The 21163-nt window shown below is 38.1% G+C and overlaps 1 protein-coding gene across 2 annotated transcripts in view; it reads right to left on the bottom strand.

The window, feature by feature from the left end:
- Positions 1-21163, bottom strand: part of MYBPC3 (myosin binding protein C, cardiac) — a 62778-nt gene that overhangs the window by 21907 nt on the left and 19708 nt on the right. For both annotated transcript variants that reach the window (XM_017742298.1, XM_008639667.2), the window contains 15 exons: positions 18023-18046; positions 17117-17283; positions 16156-16288; positions 15922-15924; positions 15380-15504; positions 14667-14772; positions 10541-10707; positions 9995-10160; positions 8966-9072; positions 8624-8653; positions 8324-8460; positions 6801-6878; positions 5550-5709; positions 3405-3509; positions 78-266 (listed from right to left, as the gene is read on the bottom strand). In XM_017742298.1, coding sequence (XP_017597787.1) covers positions 78-266; positions 3405-3509; positions 5550-5709; positions 6801-6878; positions 8324-8460; positions 8624-8653; positions 8966-9072; positions 9995-10160; positions 10541-10707; positions 14667-14772; positions 15380-15504; positions 15922-15924; positions 16156-16288; positions 17117-17283; positions 18023-18046 — 1697 coding nt within the window. The remainder of the gene's footprint in view (positions 1-77; positions 267-3404; positions 3510-5549; positions 5710-6800; positions 6879-8323; positions 8461-8623; positions 8654-8965; positions 9073-9994; positions 10161-10540; positions 10708-14666; positions 14773-15379; positions 15505-15921; positions 15925-16155; positions 16289-17116; positions 17284-18022; positions 18047-21163) is intronic.

Genomic DNA, 21163 nt, shown 5'->3' with positions numbered 1-21163 from the left:
GAGCGGTTGTAGAGAAGAGGTCAAAATTTTTCTGTCTTGGTTTTATCCTAGAAATACCATGGAGTCTCAAAACTCACCAATTGGCATGAAGGGTTGTGAGGCAGGGCTTGGCCGGGACATGCCAATAGAATTCACAGCATAAATCCGCATCTCATAAACTACTCCTTCAATCATTCGCTTGGCTTCATAGGTTAGCTCTTTTAAAAGGTCAAAGTTCAGTCTCATCCATCGATAGCTCTTCTTCTTCTTTCTCTCTAAAATATAGCCTGGAAAGAACAGCTGTTATGATGTAAAAGAACTGGAAATTGTTCTCTCACATGCAGGAAAAAAGAAAATCTTTTTAAGTGAAAGAGAAGTTTCCTTGAAATGTAGAAGATGAGGTATAGAGTTAAAAAATTAATTTCTTTCTTCTGTTCTCCTGTAATTCACTAACCTTGACTAACAACATCAATCCCCCACAAAAAATTAATTGGAAGAACAGTTTGACAATTCCTTTTTTTTTAAATTATTGTTTTATCTAATAGCTGATGCTAGATCTCTGTGTTCTTTGCAAAGTAGTGGAAATGCAGAATGCTTCCCAGACAATGCAGATCTCAGCTTGCTTCATCCCCACAGTGAGTGAGATATGGCCACTCACTGTTTTTCCTGCTCTGATTTCCTTGGGAAGGAAAGCCAGCCTGTATGGTAACAGAGAACAAAGAGAGCCGGGTGCACTGCAGAGCGAATCTCTAGTACAGCTTAAGGTGTCACCTGTATGCCTGGAATCCATGTCTTAGCACTTCTCCGTCGCGCCCTCAACATCCATAGCCTTTCCAACGCTACCATGCTGTTTTCCAGAATGACTAAGTGAGGCTGGATTATCAGTATAAAGGATAAACTTCTCATTTCCCAAAACTGGGAATGGAATCTGTGATTCCTCATGCTTAATATGGAGGATGGTTGTATATCACATTGGAAACATACATGCCTGATATTTTCCAGCTGACCTGCTACAAGGGGCTACTGAACTGTTCCTTTCCATTCAACTATATTAAATTTCTGCCACTTCTCTGTGTTGCAGATAGCGTGACTGGGTGCGATCCACGTAGGCTTCTTTTAAACAAACTTTGCTATGAAAGCTACTCATCTTTTAACTACAGCATGAATAATCAGAGAATGCACTGAATACTCATGTACATGTGCCATGTATTTGAGTGTATTGTATAGGTGTGTTTCTACCCCGTGACTACAGAGGTCTGTACAGATGTCTGTAGCAGTGGTCAGCTACAATAGTGTAAAGTCCATAGCAAGGACTTATAATTGGGCCATGCAGGGGAGTGATTCAGTCCCTGCTGCTCACCAAGGTCGTGGCTATCAAAGTTGCAAAAGTCTCTTTGGTATACCTGGGAACTATGATTCACACTTAAGGTGTCTCAAGGGATGAAGAGTATGACAGGCACATTTGATTTGCTGGCATGCTGTAGGCACAGACACCATGCATCAGCAGCCTTTCCTGTCAATGCCAAAGAGCATGGGAGTCTACAGAATGTTCTGGGAAAAGAGTAGTGAAAGTATCTTTAAGCTGACAGGTTGTATCATCACTTTAAATGCATAGAGATGTAATCCCAGCATGCTTGTTTTCAGTAGCTTTCAGAGTTAAATGCTGTAAGCAAAAAACCTATGGTTCCTTTGGTCTGTTCCTGTTTTTTTCTCTCTTCAGCAGGGTCTATGAGGCTGAGAGAAGTTTCAACTCAGTTTCTGGGGGTTTTTTTGCCATTATAGATAAGCAGTGTTAAGCACATAAGTGTCGAAATGAAGATATTTGCAGTTAAAAAAAACAGGCAAAAAGGAGGTAAAATGACAATACTGGTCGTACTGGTGACATTTGGTAAAGCAGATTATTTCCCCAAACGCACTGAATGTGTGAGAGTTAAAGATACTGTTTTAGTAATATAAAAAGCACACAAAACCCCAGGAAAGGTGAAGATGGGGTGTGAATTTCTTTTCTATATCTGTTGGATATAACTAATAAAGAGTGTATCTGACTGCCTACAATGCCATCTGTAACAATATGAAGACAGATAAGAATGCATATGCCTTTTCCCCCCTGCCTTTTAAACTTGCTTTTAAAGCTCTGTTTGAATGGGTAGTGCTGCATCTCGGTTTTTCCTCTCCCCCTGCTGTAGGTGTTTTATTGGAGCTCTACCAGTAGTGCAGCCCTGTGCTAAGAAACCTCCTCAGGTGGTGAAAAGGGATTTTAGTGGGACATTTAAAAAATCCTTCTTTTGACAGTGAAAGCAAAGCAAAGAACTTTTTGAAATATGTGCCCTAAAATCTCTACAAAACAAAATCATGGGCTTTGTGTAGTCAATGAGGTGGGGGTTGCCTGTGCTAATGACACAGCTACTGGTAAATATCTTTGCACATAGTATTTTAAACTGCTGACTTCTTGCTTGCTTCCTGTCAGAATACATGATACCACAAAGCACTGGCCCAGCAGTACCTTATTTATTCCTGCACAGGTGAATTCTTTGACTTAAATGAGATAGATCTTGTGGAAATTAATGAAGTCCAAACATCCAAAAGCAAATACAAACTCTCTCTTCCAGATGCTATTCAGGGGATTAAAAGAATTTTAGACATTTCTAGCCTTGGCATCCGCATGGGAGTCCATATAGCTTACAATGTATTTTTTTTCCAAAGAAACTCAAGCTCCAGAGATCTTTGTTAAACAAATTGCTAGATACGGACTCCAGAGGATTTTTCCCCCTAAAATTAGTCAAGACCCTGCATTATTTTCTTTTTCTTCTGAGGATCAAAGAGTTCTATCTAAAACTCACCATGCACAGTGCAGAACTTAAAATGGTGTCAGTGATAATCTTGATTGTGCTGGCTCATTTCCTGCGTCACGTGGTAACTGCACTCTAATTTTTAGTACAGATTTTAAGGTCGCTAAAATGATTGAACTGTTTTTATGAAGTAGTATTATGAAGTAGTTTTCCTCAATAAAACTTGTATTGCATGAGTGCCTGAGATTGCAGATGTCTGGAGTTGATGACTGAGGTGGCCACAGATCTGTTTTGATATTCCTAGGTAAGTACAAAGTCCTGTTTACTGACCTAAAGTTTCGGTCTTGAATGAGAATACTTAGCTTTAGCTATTTTTCGTATCACCTTTTCGTGCTTCATAACTTGTTTGCTGAAATACTTCTCTGACTCAAATCGCACAGGCAGGGGGCACTCTCTCCTCAAAATTGGAGAGAGAGAACCTAGACCGGTTTGAAGGTTCAACGCATCAGAATAGCTCCTATCTGAGGGTCAGCCTTCCTTATGTCTAAACAAAGAGAACACTTCTGTGCCATTTCAAAGGAGCAGCAAAAAATATATGCAAAGCTGCAGGGGACTTCATGTTTTAGGACTCCTTACCAAGTACTGGTTGCCCACCATCATATTTAGGGGGTTGCCACTGCACAGTACAGTAATCTTCTCCAATGTTGCTGATTGTGGGAGCTTCTGGAGGGTCAGGAACATCTGAAGAAAGTGTGAGAATGAAAGAGAGGTGTTACTGTTTCAATTTCTTTATGCAAGTAAATTAAATATTTTTAACACTTTTTTTCTCTATGGTATCGATCTAGTGGTGTCCCCCATTATCAGTGTTGAGCCCAGTCCTGTTTAATGTCTTTATTGATGATCTAGGTGAGGGTATTGAGTCTATCATTAGCAAATTCATGGATGACACCAAGTTGAGTTAGAGTGTCGATTTGCTGGAGGGCAGGAGGGTTCTTCAGAGGGACCAGGACAGGCTGGATCATGGGCCAAGGCCAATGGCATAAGGTTCAACAAGATCAAGTGCTGGGTGCTGCACTTTGGCCACAATAAGCCCCTACAGCAATACAGGCTGCAGGAAGAGTGGCTGGAAAATGGTTCAGTGGAAAAGGACCTGGGGGTGCTGGTAAACAGCATCTGACCATGATCCAGTGTGTGTGTCCAGGTGGCCAAGAAGGCCAATGGCATCCTGGCCTGTATCAGCACTAGTGTGGCCAGCAGGACCAGGACAGTGATTGACCTCCTGCACCTGGCACTGGTGAGGCCAAACCTCGAACCCTGTGCCCAGTTTTGGGCCCCTCACTACAAGAAGGACACTGAGGTGCTGGAGCACATCCAGAGAAGGGCAATGATGCTGGTGAAGGGTCTGGAGCACAAGTCTCAGGAGGAGCAGCTGAGGGAGCTGGGGGTGTTTAGCCTGGAGAAAAAGAGGCTCTGGGCGGACCTTATTGCTCTCTACTACTCCCTGAAACTCTACAACTACCTGAGGGTATAGCCACGTGGGTTTTGGCATCTTCTCCCAGGCAGCCAGCAACAGGATGAGAGGACACAGGCTTAAGCTGCACCAGGGGAGGTTTAGGTTAGACATTAGGAAGAAATTCTTCACAGAAAGGGTGATTAGATTTTGGAATGGGCAGCCAAGGGAGTCACCATCCCTAGAGGTGTTTATGTAAAGACTGATGTGGCGGTCAGTGCCTGGTCTAGTTGACATGGTGGTGTTCGGCCATAGGTCGGACTTAATGATAGCAGAAATATTTTCCAAACAAGTTTATTCTGTGATTCTGGGATACAGCTTTGTCAGACAGAAACAATAGGTACAACCAGAATGTATTAACTTAATCTAAAGGGAAGCCTGCTCTTTGATGCTTCTTTGTTAGGTTGGTTTCCTTTAAATACCATTGAGAATTCAGCTCCCTTTTTCTTCCCAGACATAATACAATTTTTGCAAAAATGTAAGGTAATGAGGTAATTCTATTCTGTAAGATGAGCCTTGCTCCAGGGTTTCCTATTTTCTCTGAAATAAACTTTATAAAATACAATGACTGCATGTCTCACATATTATGTCACGTTGGAGATATTCATAGTAAATATCCCAATTTAGTGTTTATAAAAGATGGAAGGAAACTTAGTGTTTACCAAGCAATTCTAAATTTTAATACTGTAGGTAAAAGTAATTTTCTTTTATCATTTCTAATTTGTTTATAACTTGTCCTTTTGTTATGTGTGCCAGAAAATTAAATATTATGAAAAATTTATCAAATTTACTGCCTCAGAATCATATTCCTCCCAGGCCTTTTGTGACTCATTGAAGAGTCTTTCAATCTGTTTATCTTTGGTCAGATACATTATGTTTCTTTATTCCATTAACTGTTTACTGCTTATAGAATGAAGTAATCTCTGCTTAAAAACATAATCCACAACAAAATGACTAGAAACTTTTCTGATCTCAGACAAGCATGAAGCATATACTTCAGAATGGAATGTCATCCATAAAATGATAGGATCACCTGAAACAGGAAATACATGGATTACTGCTGGCAGTTGTTCCCTTAACTTTTCACACAGAAGGCAACTACCTCTGAAAAAACACTCCTGCCAGATTTATGATTGATAATGTTCCTCTCTTTAGGATCCTTTCCCATTTTTCTAAACCTAAAGTCAGAACTTGAATCAGTTTTAGAGAAGGGTGAGTTTCTGCAAACTCAAGATTCTTTCATGCTTTGGTTGTTTCTTTCCTTCACTTACCAATAACTTTGACTGTGATATCGGCCTTATCTTCTCCAACTGGATTCTTAAGTATAACTCTGTACACTCCCTCATCCTCCTTTTCTGCCCCTTCAATGATGAAGACACAATGATCTTCATGCATCTCCACACGGACTCTGCCTTCAGATTCAAACAGGAGCTGTGGGCAGTGAAAGTGACAGATAAAATCATTGCAAGTTGTGCCAGAGACAGCCTGATGAATCTGTGTGTAAGCTGGTGAAAATAAATCATTGAATATTATTGAATATTATTGAAAAGCTGTAACATTTTTCAAATTCTATTTGTATGTAGAAGAGAGACAATACAGATTGGTTGGCTCACAAAAATAACACCTGGGAAAACTGGTTCTGAAAGTCGGCAGGTTGTTGAGATTCACCACTAGTTACACAAACCCAGTTATGTTTCAAAGAAGTTACTAAGTACCTCCAGAAATTCTTCCTTGGGATAGCTGCTAGCATATCACTCCAAAGAGTTTCATGGATAACAATTGGTTATTGTATAAATTAAAGTAAGTTTCTTGTAAATGTTAATGGCATCAGTGTGATTTCTGCCACTCAATGTCATAAAGGGAAACTTTCCACTTTTTTGCTAAAATATAAACAAAATGTCCACAATTCAGTTGTACATATGTAATGCACTCCTTTCTTCCTTACATGTCTTTAGATTTAGAACAGGAACCATTAGAAAGAATACATATCCAAATAGTGACTAGTACAGCACAATCCTAATCCTGAGAATGGTTTATTGCTGTATAAGAAAAATATTCTTTATCAAGAGAAAAGTTATTTATGTGAAAAATGGAAGTGAGTCCTGTTTCACTGCTTTATAGTCCATCCACTCTCTTGACCCATTGTCATCTTTCCATGTGTCCTGTAAGATTTTGTCCTAGTTATTATTGAAGCTTACAGGTTACTGAGGGAAAAAAATCGCAAGTAAATTTAAAAGAGTTTTCAAATAACTGCTTTGATTCCTTGTAACCCAGCCACCATGTGATGGTGATTAGAAAGATTTTCTCAATCAGCTTCCTACTCTAAAATTGCTCACCAAGTCTCTTGTGCCCAGCAGGTGTCTGGTAATTACTGCTGTGAGGCAGGAGAGTGGGCCTGATGTGCTATTTGAGTCACCATTTTTAATATCTACTGACTTAAATTTTATTTCTTTTGAATATGACATTTTATCTGGAAAACACTAAGCACTTCTGTGTGATTGCATAAATAATAAGGAACATACCTTATTATCAGTATTTAAATCACTGCTGTTTTCCGAGGGAGTCATGGAATCATCCTTGTTTCGAAGGAGGTCGTTTCTCTAGATAAGCAAAGAAACCACAGAAAGTCAGCTAAGGCTGAGCACAGCAGTAAGGCTGTTTCTGCAAGATAGAGAGGAGTTTTTTAGAGGGATTGAATATGGAGGTGTGAGAAAAGCGAAGTGAGGCAGCAAGACCTGGGAAGAAAATCTACCAAAACCAAAGTAAAAAGCAGGAAAGGAAAAAGATGTATCAGAATGCAGTGAATCAAGGGAAGGATAAGTCAGCAAAAGCAAACTTGCAGCTGAACCTGTCTGTGTCCTCTGGTACTAGTTACTCAATATGCCTAAGTACAAAAATAAGGATTACTTCTCTCTGTAACCATGGGAAAGTAAATTGATGTGAATATTTTAACACTTAGAAATACAGGCAGGTCTGTAACACTCATTGAACTGCATCTTTTGAGGCTGTGCTACTCTTTGTTTAGAATTTCATTAGTAAGTATATATTACATATCCTTCAATCAAGACTAGCTGCTTTTCCTCATATGTTGAGACCTCACACCTCAGAAGTAACACTGTATAGAGGACTCTAGGGTCATTTTATCAGAGAAACTTCTCTATAGAAGAGTCAATTTCTTGTTTTTTTCTTATTTGTTTCCATACTAATTCCGCATTGTAGATAAAATGTCCTGAGTGCTATTAAATATGCTAACCTGAACAAGAATGAGGCATAATCATGAAGAATAGGAGATTGGGGGAATTAACATAATTGGCAATATCATTTTTTCTATATCTATACATATGGAAGTGTAATGATGCTGTAGAATGTTATGCAAAATATTTCTGTTTTGTGCTAGTTATAGCTCAAGAGCCCACAGATGGTGAGGGGTGGGGATATTTTGAGATATCCAGAAAGGAAGCTCACTTAACATTTTAAGTCTAACTTCTAAATTCTTTCTCTGATGTTTTATAATTGCTTTGATAAGGTAAATAGCAAGTGTCCTCTGTTTTTATTATACCAAATTCAGTGTTATGCCACTAGTCTGCTAGGATGACGTTTTCCTCACAGATTGTAGAATCCTTGATAAAGATTAAAAAAAAGAAGCTGCCACCCCCAGAATATGTTCCTTCTATCAGGTGAAGGTGGTGGGGATGACTCATAATTTATTTATTTTTCCCTGAGGTAGGAAGAGAATAAATGTGTATGGTATCCTTCGATCTGCATGTACATATATTTACTCATATATACTCAGCCCCTTCTTTTGGACTAAAAAAACAGGGAACAGTTCAAAAAAAGGAACAGTTCAGGATGAATCACAAAACCAGATAAGTCCCAAGCAGCTGCAGTGCAGGTATTTAATTTTTGTTCCTGAGGCTTAAAAACATAAAATTGAAAGGAAGATGAAAATACTTGTATATAACTATAAACCAAAGCAAGATTTGAGAAGGAAAAATAAATTTGCTGTTGTGACTTGCCTCAGACACTGTGTCAGGTTGCACATTACCTTGTTTACTTTCTGCCAGATGACAGTGGGTGTTGGATCTCCTGACACAGGAACATCCAATCTCAGTTTGTTCCCAGCCACCACGACAATAGTGTCAGGGGATTGGCCCAGGCAGTCAAGGTGTATTTTAGGGGGTTCTATAGTAAAGGTAGAGAAAATAAGTTTTAAATATAGTTTGAGTAATCTGAATGAAAAAAGAAAAGAATATCCATGCGTTAAATTAAAAATGAAAAATTATACTGCTTACTTTGCTATTGAAAACATTCTTACTTACATATAAATAATGACTGCTGTTCTTACCTTCTCTTGGTACAAAATCTATCTTGACCTCTGGAGGGGAAAAAAAAAGAGGAGACAGGGAAGGAGAAATAGATCAGAAAACAGAATTTACATAGCATCTGCACCCACAAAGTAATTTAAAAATTGATTGAAACTTGATAAGGCATATTAATCAGCAGATTTATACAATAAATTAAAAAACAGGCTCTGTAAAACAATGTGATAATGGTAATGCAAAACAACAAGGAAAAGCAATGTGCCTATATTGAGGTATCAGAAAAGAGATCTTTCCTGGTATAACCATGATTAATATCACCATTTTATCCCTCTGGAATTCCCATTACACCTTCTAAGATAGCTTACCCAAAAACTGAAGCTTGGCAGAAAGGTTGTAAGCAAATCCTTGGGGAATGAAGGAATAATCAGCCTCGTCCTCTGGTGTTACATCCTCAATAGTTAGCTTATGGATTCTGGAAACATGAACAAATATATTCCACTCCCTTCCTTACCTCTCCAGGAGAAACAGGGCTACCTCAAGAGACAAGGTGCAGGCTATAGGACATTGACAGAAATTATTATTTCTTCTTCCCTTGCCATGACACAAGTGAAAAACCACCAGGGCTGTAGACTGCTCTGCTTTCAGTATTAAAGCAAATCCACCTCAGCACATTCTCAATGAATGGATTTTTTTTGTCAAGGTAGATGCAAAGACTAGTTTGAAGAGAGGAAGCAGTTTCCTTGCTCTAGTCCAGTCCTTTACCGTTTTAAGGGCAGTTGTAACACTGCTGACTGGTTTGATTTGATCAGATTGTGACAACAATAAACTTTGACTGAACAAACTTAAAAGTGATGCTCCATCCCTGTATTATTTTAAATTCAAAACAGAATACAGAAAAGAGTACCAAGAAAGACTTCACCTAGCATTTAATGCTGAATCTTCTTGGTCTCCGTTTCCAGTAGTAGCTGGACTTCTAGGAAACTTGAGCACAGAATTACACAACAGTATATGTTAATATAAACACTAAGTTTTCTCTAGGGTTTACTCACGTCTCATCTAAACACTACTGTTAATTTTAAAGTTATCAACAATATGTTTTCTACATTGTTTGAATACCAAAACACCATGCAATCCTAATGAAAACTAAGGTTTACTTTTGGTGATGTATCACTGAAACCATACCTGTAAAATGCACCAACTTGGAAAGACTGCACACATACTAAACCAAGTCTGTCACCAAATGTTGGTTGCAGATGAAAAGCTTTTAAACTTTTTACCTTTGAGCTGGAGCCAGGAAAAAGTCTTACTTTATACTGCTGTCCCCTGAGATAACAATTCTTATGGATTGCAATGCAATACCCAAGCCTGTACCTGCTTTCTGAAACAAGACTAACCTGCCGATATGGGAGATCTTTATCCTCTCGTCTGGGATCACCTCCTTTCCGTTTTTCAACCAGATTCCTTTCACGTTCTCATCAGAAACTTCACACTTGAAGACTGCCTGGTCACGTGCCTTGACTGTCAGGTCCGCAATGCTCTGATAAACTTCCAGCTTTTTCTCTGATATCGTGAGAATAATCGATACACACATAAAAAATCAGAACAGCTCTGTAAGTAGATGGTGTGGATTTACTGAGTAGAAGAGGCAAGGGCTGAGCAAGCTGTTTAAGGAAGGAGGAAATATGAAGGGAAATACACGGCATGCAAGGCTTTAACAGGACTGATAACTAAGCACCTGTTGTTATCAGGGTATCTGTTATATCCGGCACACAGGTCTGAGTTCTCCTCAAGACCAATTATCAACCCCTATGCCCCTTATTGCATCTTCTTTTTCCCTGTCAGGAGGATTATGCTACCACTGTGCACTATCTGGAGAAGGTTACCTTCAGCCTGTTCTCTTTTTTCAGCTTCTCTGGTTCTGTGACATTCCCTGTGCCTACCTTGCACAATCAGTTCAGCGACTGATACCCCACCATTGGTCTTCACGGTGTAGTGCCCACTGTCCTCCTTGGTTGACTCATTAATGATTAGATACTGTTTTTTCCCATCTTTCTTGAATCGGTATTTAAAAGTTTCTTCTCGTGTCAGTTCAATTCCATCCTTTTCCCTGAAATACCAAATAGTTTTGAGTAATTTTTGGTATGGTTGAAAGAGGAGAGTAAAAGTCATCTCAGTGTCACTAGAGGGTGGAAGATAAGGTGAATCCAATCTTTGTAGCATTTCAAGTTAGCAAAAAAGAGATTGTTGCACAAGTGTAAGTGGAACCAGAATGCCTCTATCTTGACCATTAATTTTCCCTAGGTATTTGACTTCTGGTTCAAGAGAATTCACCACAAAGTATTACTTGATTTTTTTTCTATTTATATGCTATAGTTAAACATGAAAGTGTGTTAAATGCTGTAGAAGATTTAGGGATGAAAACACACTTCACCGGCAGGGAATTTACTGTCTTAAAAACTGCCATAAAGTAAATGAGACTTGATGGGATATTACTTACAAGTCTTAATTTTCCTGATATGAAATATAATTGGTATAAATCCATGGTTTGTGGGCATCAGTAAAAGAAGAAAATTTTAGGATGTATTCAAATGAATGTGTAATTTGAATTTGGTAGCTCTTTCCATTCAAGGATGCCACAGTATATTTAAGACTTTACTAAATTAAGCTTCACCATCCAGGAGGAAATTTAATTATTGTAATTTCCAATCGTCATGAAGGGAAATGTGCAGGGAGGATTCACGCTGTTTAATCAAGGTCATACAAAATTACATAAGATGTTTTAGGGGTTTCCTGTTTCTAATCCTAAATAACATAAACAGGCTACAAGAAAATAACTTGTAATTTCTTCAGTTTACTAATTTTGTAGTTACATTTTTTATTATTACTTGAATGTATTTCTATTATGTTACTTGAATACTGCTGCAGTTTGTAAATGAAAAAGGTTTTCTCTTTGATAGTCACACGGAAAAACAAATAGAAAATATGTATGATTCTAATAGAGTAAAAATATTCTTTCTACTTTTTTGTCATTTCCCTTATTTGTGATTTATTTGTGACCAGGGACTCAGTGACTATTCAGCTTAACAAATGAGCTTACAGAATAGCAAATTGAAATGCTACTTGGGACTCATTAAAATACTATAGCTCTAATTTCTAAGTAGATGTATGCAAGAAAACCTTTTATCTCTGTTAGAGCCTGCTAAAGTAAATCACAAGATCAAAACTTTAGGCAGAGACAAGAATCGTAGAGCTTGTGACTTAGATGTACCTGATGCAACCTCATTTCAGAACACCTACAGGTTACTGCCTCATAACTGTTTGTTACTGTGCAGCTCACTGGAACTTATGGTTGGTTTAGTGAAGGACTGGCCTCCAGAACAGCGATGATAAGGGAGGAAACAGAGGATGCCTTTAACAACCACTTGAAACACAATGCTTACTATTCTTGTCAGGGTAATGTTTCCTTTTGTTTCCTCTTCATCCCTCTTCAGACGAGTCTGAGGCAACATGTAAGATGATCTCCTAAGGCTGGTGTTCTGATTCATGCAAATTATTTCTGGAACAAGTGCTACAATGCAATGCATAAACCTTTGCTGAATTGCTGAGAACGGACTGTAATCCCAAAGTTCAGCATGCTGCTGTTACTAAATGCAAAGCCAAGCACATGTACTGTGGCTAAAGTTCTGGAGATGAACTTTTAAATCTATTTTTCTGTGATCTATTTTGATACATGACTCATGAAAAATATCTGAATGTTCTATTCACGCATTGGTAAGAAAGAGTTCTCTTGAAATCTTGTCTAAGTGATGAAAATAGGCTATTTGTAATGACTCATGTCTTAAATCTCTGGGAAGGGAATACTATCTTTAACTTGTGTTTGTTTTACTGACTAGCACATTGCTGGTGCTGTGTATGAGTAGAGTGTTTGCAGAGGGATGTAGTGACAAATAGAGACTGTAAACCTCAAAAAGGACTCCCAGATATCATTTGGCTTGAAATAATACACTGCTGCTGTGAAAAGCAGAAAGCCTCTCTAAGGTAATATTACAGGCCTTTTCTTTGGCAATTGGAACTATAAAGTAGAAGAATCTGTTGATATTAAAGCGCAAGTGAAGCATTATATAGAATCATAGAAGTGTTGGCTTACAGAACACCATGGATCATTGGTCCAGCCTCACATGTGAAGCAGAACTAGTGCAGTAATAGGTAGGTCAGCTGTGGTTTAGTCTTTCCAAGTCCTGAACATCTGCAAGATCAAATATCTGTTCTCAAGTTTATCACTTAATGCCTCTTTGTCTGGAAATGCTTTCCTATTTCCTGTTTGGATTCTAAGGGTTAATTGGTTAATGTCTTCTGAGATATCACTGATGTAGGTACTATGTGATAATTTGGACACACAGATTTATTGCTATAAATATACATTACTATGGTTTGTTTTGATTTGGAGCTGATAAGATGGTCCATCCAGCATTCAGAGATGGAAAAATTAGATCAAACTATGTATTTTATTACATTTTTTTCTTCAAGAATTATCTTATTTCCAAGACCATCTGAAATTTAGAAAAAACCTGTTCCATAGTACTGCAAGAGTTGTAATAATGTGAAACCTTTCTGGGTGATCTTTATTTTCTGATTTCTCTGACGAGACCCCCATAATGAATTCTCCAAGCCCTAGTCTGATGGCCATGCCTCACCCTTATTTCTGTCTTGTGCAAGTCACATAATTGTCTTTGTTCATGTGCTTGTGGTTTTACATCCTGGGTTTAAAGAGTGTAAGAGCTATAACAGGTGCTCTCAGTTAGTGCCTGTTACTTGGCTTAAACTGCTGAGCATTTCCCTAATGAGCCATAAAACTGGAACTCTTTCTCCACACTGTGTTTCAAGTTTTCCCTGGACACTTCTCTCCGCTGTTCAAAATGTTCCCTTCTGTTGCCAAAGAGCATTGACAGAGTCTCACATAACAAAACCAGTAAAATACAGTGTGAATGTCTAGCTGCTCAGTTTTCCATAACAATGATTTGATGAGTTTCTCTGACCACTTGCTGCATTTCAGACTGAGACAGCTGCTGGTTTGCCCTTGTCACATCAAATGCCCATCCCACAGATAACAGCTCTGCAAAACGTATGGGAGTTGTTCAAAGGCACAGGATCAAAGTGTGGCAGCTGCACTGTGTTCTGAGAGGGACAGATCTGGTTGTCCCCATCTCTTGTGACCAGGCATCTGCAAGCAGCTCCTGAACGAGAGAATGTGTGTAACTGTGCTTGCAGCTTTAATAGTGTAACGCACATGCTGTACTAGCTCTCGCACTCCATTTAAATTCCCAGTTCCTTCCTTTGGGATAGCAGATCATTAGTTGGCACTTTCCAGGAATGTCATGGGCATTGTGGGAATGCTTGATAACCATGTGCCTGAAGCTGTTAACAAGCAGAAGGGAATTTCATCTGGTAGAGAAATGAAGTGAGAATAGTGTGCATGAGACATAGTATATAAGCCCTGCTTGTCATGTCTGCCCAAGCAGCATGAACCTTCCAGCTTCTGCTCAGCTGGAATGCCCAAGAAAACAGGCTCTATGGTCTAAATGTTTGTCACCTTAATCCGTCTTGCTGCATAAGCATAATGACCAGCTTTGCAGGATCACCATAGCAGATGTGTTCCCTCTGTGTCTCAAGAGACAATTAACATTTTACCTAAGAAAAAATGCTTTAGAAACCCAAACAGCTCACTGCAGTTGAGAAGACCAGAAGATTTCAAAAAGTACAGCAAACTCGTCACAGTACAGATCTCATTAGTCTGGGCAGTAGTTAGACATTACTGAAGTGTAAACACTGAGCAAGAAACTCTAGAGACACTAAAAAATATCTATATTTAATCTGGATTTTTGTGTCATATTTTTGTCTCTCAGTTCCTCCTCAATGTTTGACATATAGGAGGAGGAACAATCTTTTCCTGAAAACAATTATGTAGGATGCCTTCTCCCTTTTTTTTCCCACACCTGCTATATTCCATGGAGGAAGATGGTTTCATGTTGGTTTGGTTTGGTTTGGTTTTTTCTTCTATTCCCTTACCATTTCACAGTAGCTCCTTCCTCAGACACTTCACACTCAAACTCCACTCTCTCTCCAACCATCACCATCTGGTCCTCCAGCGGGTGAGTGATCAGGATTGGAGGTTCTAGAAATAGAGAGAATTTTATTAAAACAGTATTCTGAAAGGCTGGAGACCAGAGGTAGATTTCACCACTCTCTACTCCACAGGAAGAGTCCCTGGACAAATAAATGGTGGTGCTCTCTGTGTTTGAAATTAAAATTTACTGTGCCAGATCACCTTATCAGAATTTTCAAATGACGTTTTTCATGAGTTGGAATAAAAATACAGGATTAAACAGTTTTCATATATATTCTGAAATTCTAAACAGGAGGCATTACTTTTCTGTACTATTTGATCTGCTTGTAGAGCCTGGGACACATGTTTATCTTGAGTGGAACCAAATTTTTAAAGTAAGTCTCTAGCCCTATTGTTGAGATGTAAATAAGTTTCCAAATGAGAATTAATGGTAACTATCACAGTGCTGCTTTCCTATGCTTTCCTGGTTGCTGTTACTGGCAAAATTTTCCTCCATTTAACTGTAAGAAAACTATCTACTTCAAGAGATCTCAGAATTTGTTAATATGTTTGAGAATTTCCTTTCCTGCAAGATCAATCTGAGAGTAGAGGAAATGACAGTAATTCAATGCTAAATATTAGGGGAGATCTCTTTCCTTTTGCTACCATTGCTCACCTTTTACAAATAATTCTGTGAAGCTCTTCTCATCCCCTACCACACATTCGTATGCTGCATCGTCGGCCAGGGAGCAGTGGTTTATGGTCAGTATTCTCTTATTCCCAACAGCCTCAAAAATATATCTGAAAAGACAATCTAAATGTAATTATCAGGGAAAAACCCTTTTGGACCCAGCCACTGTCTTCTCCTGCTTGGAAGAGAAAAAGATTCCTACTCTTTTTCTGCCATCAATGGCAAGATTTGTAAGGACTCAAGCCCAATAGCCCTGTCCTGGTGTGGGGAACAGCAGCAGTGTTTGAAAAACTAGCATAGGAAATTACGGGGGATCTTCCTCCAAGTGTGAGATCTACAAACTCCTGTGAACGGTGTTGGATGTGTTCTAACATCTAGCATGACTACCATTAAAAATGGCTTCAGCACAAAATCACTGGAAATTGGTTTTACAAACAAGTTGCACTGAAGTATATCCCAGATCAGGACAAAGTACATTTGAACCCTGGATATACACATAAAGAGCAGAACAGAATCTCAGGACTTACTTGCTAAGTAGGTAGATGGAAGCATCCAGTTCCACATGTAGATATGTAGAGCAGAGGGAAGAGAAAAGAAAAAGTTACGACAACAGCAAACTGACCCTGAGCCATAGTACTACATAGATTCTTTCTCAGCTCCTATTTCTCCGTTGATGCTTTTCCTTCTAAGAAAAGCTAGATTTTTTGCTGTGTCCAAGCTGTAACTCATTCCTTTTCAGATTTCTCATATTTCTAGTTTACCTGCCGCTCACTTGGATCTCCTGTCCATTCTTCAGCCATTTCACGTCAGCATCTGGATTGGCAACTTCAACCATTAATTTAATCTTTTGCCCTTTGTCTACTTGGTAAGCTGGATCCAGTTTCTTGAGGAATGCTATGATGAAGAAGGATAAAAAAAAAAAAATCTTTATAATTTTTATACTTGTTTTTTTTCATTCTGGGTCATGCAACAAATCTTTATTCCCTTTCATGTTGTTTATCATCATCTTAAACCTTCCCCACATTCTGCATCCCTGTTTGAATTTTTACCATTTCTGTCTGTTCTTCATCCTGTGCCGTTTTCTATTTTTCCTTAACACAGGATGACAAGCATGCGTTACAAACCAAAAGAAGCAAAGTAGAATATTCTAAATAAGATGTGAATAGGTACATCAACACATCCTAAATAGAATTACATCTGCCCATGTAGGAAAATTATACTTGGTCTTCTCAGTACTGATAAATAGCAGTTTGCCTTCTCTGTTTTAGAGTTAAAAAAAAAAAAAAATATCAGTTACGATTAGGCAATTAATACTTCACAGGACTAGAAAAGGCTCAAGAATTCCAAATGTATCATACCAATGAAAATTAAATTCTTTAAATATATCACTGTTGCCTGACATACTGACTAGTTGGGGTGGAGGGCAAGTAGAGGATGTTGTTTTATGTTCAGGGAAATATAAGGGGCCAAGCTTGTAAAACTGGTGAAGTGAGCGTGTTTAGTACATCCAGAGTTTCAGAGCAAGGTGTCTCAGAGTATTGGGCATAGCTGCAATCTTTGATAATCAGCATTTCATATGTAAAGACTGGGTAATAACTGGAACAGGAAATTACTCTTTCTCATGGTCTTGTGTCTGCTGCTGTTCAGCTGATGTTAATATTTGAAAAACTCCCAAAAGAGAAGATATGAACACTGTATTTGGAAGAAACATATCTCCCCAACCTGTGCTTTTTTTCTCTTCCTTCTTTATGCGTTTGAGGCGTTTCAGCATCCCACGCAAATCTGTGATACCATACTGAAAAGCAATTTTCTCGTATTCCGTAGGAGGAGCTTTCCTCAGGATATCCCAGACATCAACATCAGATTGTGATTCAGATTTTCCTTCACCTCTGCAGAAAGGGATTAGAGTCTCTGAGTGCTTATATTAAGAGTATTTAAAGAAGGCTATAGGGTTGACAGCTACATAGTGCCTTGATGAAGCCATTTAAAAAAGAAATTAACACTCTAATTTTTTACTATATTATTACATAAAATAATGAAATAAAACTGGTGACTAGTTCTAGCTTTATGTTTATATATATGGTGATTAAAATTGAATTCTGTCCTGAAGGGTTTATTTCTAACAAAACTAATAAAATTTAGCTTCCTTTAATGATGGGTAATGGAAGCATAAGGAGACTTATTTTCTTGTCGTGGTCCATGCACAAAACATGGAACATGGCAAAACAAGGAACTGAATTGATATGCTGGCAACACCTCAGAAAAAAGGCACTTGGTTTATGTAAATAAGAGACATAACCTTTTCCACTCAGGACATTTTTTATCTTCACTAAAAAAAATCACAGATTATTAAGACTTTTATCATCTATTGTAAAGAAAATTGTTGTCTGTAGTAATCTGTAAAACATAAGGAGACTGGTGAGTAGTGGCAAACAAAACAGTATTTACAATGAGCTACTTGTTTTATATTTTAACCAAAGAACTAGTGGTTATGGAAGAATTAACGTTTGGTTTAGTAAAACTACGGGAAAATTTGGCTGTCTGGCCTTGGGAGAGGCGTTCTTTATCTGCCATCATATTTTTTATTTGAAAGATCATAAATAGAAAAAGAAATTGCTGTGACCTTACCGATTTGCAGAGCGCAGGAAGCTGCTGTACTCCAGAATGACGCAGAGAACCGTTTGGAAAAACGTGCAGCATCCCAATGGGCAGGAAAAAGGGCATCATGGGTTAGTACAAAAGAGCCATGAATGTCATCTTCCCCCCTAGCAGAACGTGCCTGTGCTTCAGTAGCAGGGAGATGAAGGAACTCATGCAAATGCTCTGAAATAGGCTTAAGGGAAATACTGATCCATATTGAAATCAAACTCACTCCCACACTTTGTGCACTTCCACTGTGGGATTTATATTATAAGTGCAAGAACTTCTGTTTATTCCTAGTTATGGCTGATCACCTTCCAGGGAAACAAATAACTCTGCTTCACCCTGTCATTGTGGCATTTTTGCCTGTAATAGTTTGCATTTTGGTAAATAGAGAAATGATGGAAGAAGTAACATTTTACTAAAAAGTTCTTAGCAGAAGTAACTTCCTGTGGCTGTTTCTGATTATCACTGCGACCAAGCAGATTCTAGTGCAGCAGAACACACCCTTATAATGAAATCATGTTCAGTGGTAAACCCCAACAAGAAGACAAGTTATGCAACAGGTGATGCAGAGAAAAGTGGAATGTTATTGGGTGTATTTGTAATTTTTGCAGGAAAATAACAGTCCAATTAGTCTGTGGGAAATATTACTACTTAATAGTACTACTGTAGTCAGTCCACACAGCAGATATAACCAAACATTTTTGGTACTCCTTTTATTATTGCTTGTAATGGGAGCACTATGTTTATTAAAGTGCTGCAATTGGAAAAGGTTGGAATTTCCAGCACCCTTGTAGCTCTTGAACAGAAAGGAAGCAAGAGAAGAGGATTTCAGCTCTGTGAGATTGAGCTGAAATATGGTATGCAGTATCTCATCTCTTCAAAGTGGTTTAGGACTCCCTAAGCCCTCACTAGCACTCACTGAATTGATAGCAGTAGCTGAAGTTTGGAGTGCCTATGATAAGTGCAGCATACTGGGTATTTGCTTTGCCATAACAGTGCATCAACATCATCCACAAATTTTACCAGGGTTCCTCTTCTATATACCTATCATTTAGTTTGAGGCTGCTACAAATAGTTTTTAGTTTTGCTTAGCAGGAGACAGGAAAACTGAACTGATTTGCCACATAGATCAAGGTTTTTTTAATGTAAGCAGTTCTTGGGCTTGTTGCCCTGATCATACCAGGGAGTGACCGTCAAATATTTCTAAATACATGTAAATTAAAATAGATCTTTAAGTACTAAATACTAAGTGCTATATAAAACCAAGGGCATATAATATTTCTAATATGTGTTTAATTCTTTGTACTAGTACAGTTAAACTTCTGTGGAGAAACAGTATCTTAAAAAAATATAAAAACATAGGAAATAAGAAAGACTTAAGAAATTCAAATATTAACATCTTCCTTAAGACATTATATAAATATTGGTAGTTTTTCTGTCTATCTGCCTACTTACAGGCTTGTCTGCATATACACACTTTATATCTGAAAATTTACAGGTAGGACTATTTCATGGAGATTTCAAAAATGTTTAGTGTGAGTTATTTTTAAGTACATAAAGAGAAAAATCTTCCAATTTCAAAGGAATTCCACAATCTAATATCTCTCACTACTGAGAAGACTTCTCTGGTTTTTGCTTTAGCTTTTCCATTACTCAGTGTCATCCCATTGTCTTATCTGACAATCCTGTTCTGGTGTATGCAATATAAGAAATTTGAACATAAGAAAGAATATAGTCTCTTCCTTGGAAATACTAATATTTTTTAATTAAAAGAAAAAGCTTGTGAGTTTCATGCAAAATGGGACTAAAAGCTAAAGGTTGTAATTTCTGTTTAACTGAGTTCTCAAAATGAAAAAAAAAAAAGTGTTTGCCTTTGAGCAAAGTTTTCCTCATCCCAGTACTCCTTTTCACTATTTTGCATTTGCTAAAACATTCTCTTTGATCCCAGAAAGACACAGAGTTTGCACAGAAAGGCTGTACTCCTCCACTACCAACAGGGACTAAGCAGTGTATGAAAATTAATAGAGCACTTGGACTCGTGAGGTTTCTCCCACTCTTATGTTATTCTCCCTGATGTTGGGGATCTTATTCACAGAGATCACCTCATAGGTTAGCTATGCACTTGGGGGCATCAAGATGAAGCTTAGTGAACCTGCTGTAAATGGAATATGCAGCTGATATGTTTTAAACATGTGGAGGGGTTAAAAATAGTTTTGTACATCCCAGAAATGGTTCCTTCCTATCCAGTTACTGTCAACTGATTGGACCCTGTCAGCTGTCACCTCCTTCAAGGTCTCTGCTCACTATCCCATTTAATAGTTCTGTGACAGCTGTTCCCTTCCTCTTCCCAATGACCTCTCCTTGGCCCTTGACATCTGTATGTCAACACCAGTTAATTAAATTACAGTGTTAGGAGATACAGTGTTAAATGAAGTTCTTTATGCTAGTGGGAATGATCATTACCTGTGGATTGAGGGACACTTGTAAAATGGTGTAATAAAGCAGAAATGGTAAAAGAATAATCCTCGATTCTGTTTGAATCTGCATAGCTCTTGAGAGTCCCCCAGCATGAGATCCCTTTTCCTGTTCTATTTTAATGAAGAAATCTTTCATTCCATTACGATATTTTATGCCTATCTGTTCTCATTAATATAAGAGTGGTCTTCAACCTGAGTTTTGCAAAGCCTGAAGAATCCACAAATTACTTCTGAAGTGGCTGTGAAAAACAACTAGGAACAGTGAATTTATATTCTTAAATTCACTAGACAGAGATTTGTAAGTCGAGAAATGGCAGAAACACTGTTAAAATGCAGTGAAATTTATAAGCTTCTTTTAGTGAATTACATTTCTAGCCTAGCAAATAATGAATAGTTAAATCAATAAATTTAACATTTCTGTAAATACTGGAGATTTTTACTACTTTTAGGAGTTTGACCATTGCTCAAAACTAATTATGAGAGCAAAAGGGGAAGGCACAAGGAGAGGGGCTCATAGTACACAGCACCTCATTCCAGCTGGAGACTCTGTATGAAATTATGCAAATATTTTCATGTGGGTTTTAATTTATTTAAAATTTTATTAAAAAGATAAGCAATTCCTTTATGCCTTACATCTTCTATGGAA

Source organism: Corvus brachyrhynchos, unplaced genomic scaffold (assembly GCF_000691975.1).
Source record: "Corvus brachyrhynchos isolate BGI_N302 unplaced genomic scaffold, ASM69197v1 scaffold115, whole genome shotgun sequence".
NCBI lineage: Eukaryota > Metazoa > Chordata > Aves > Passeriformes > Corvidae > Corvus > Corvus brachyrhynchos.
The sequence above is the reverse complement of the archived record's forward strand: the minus strand, read 5'-3'. Positions and strand labels throughout refer to the sequence as shown.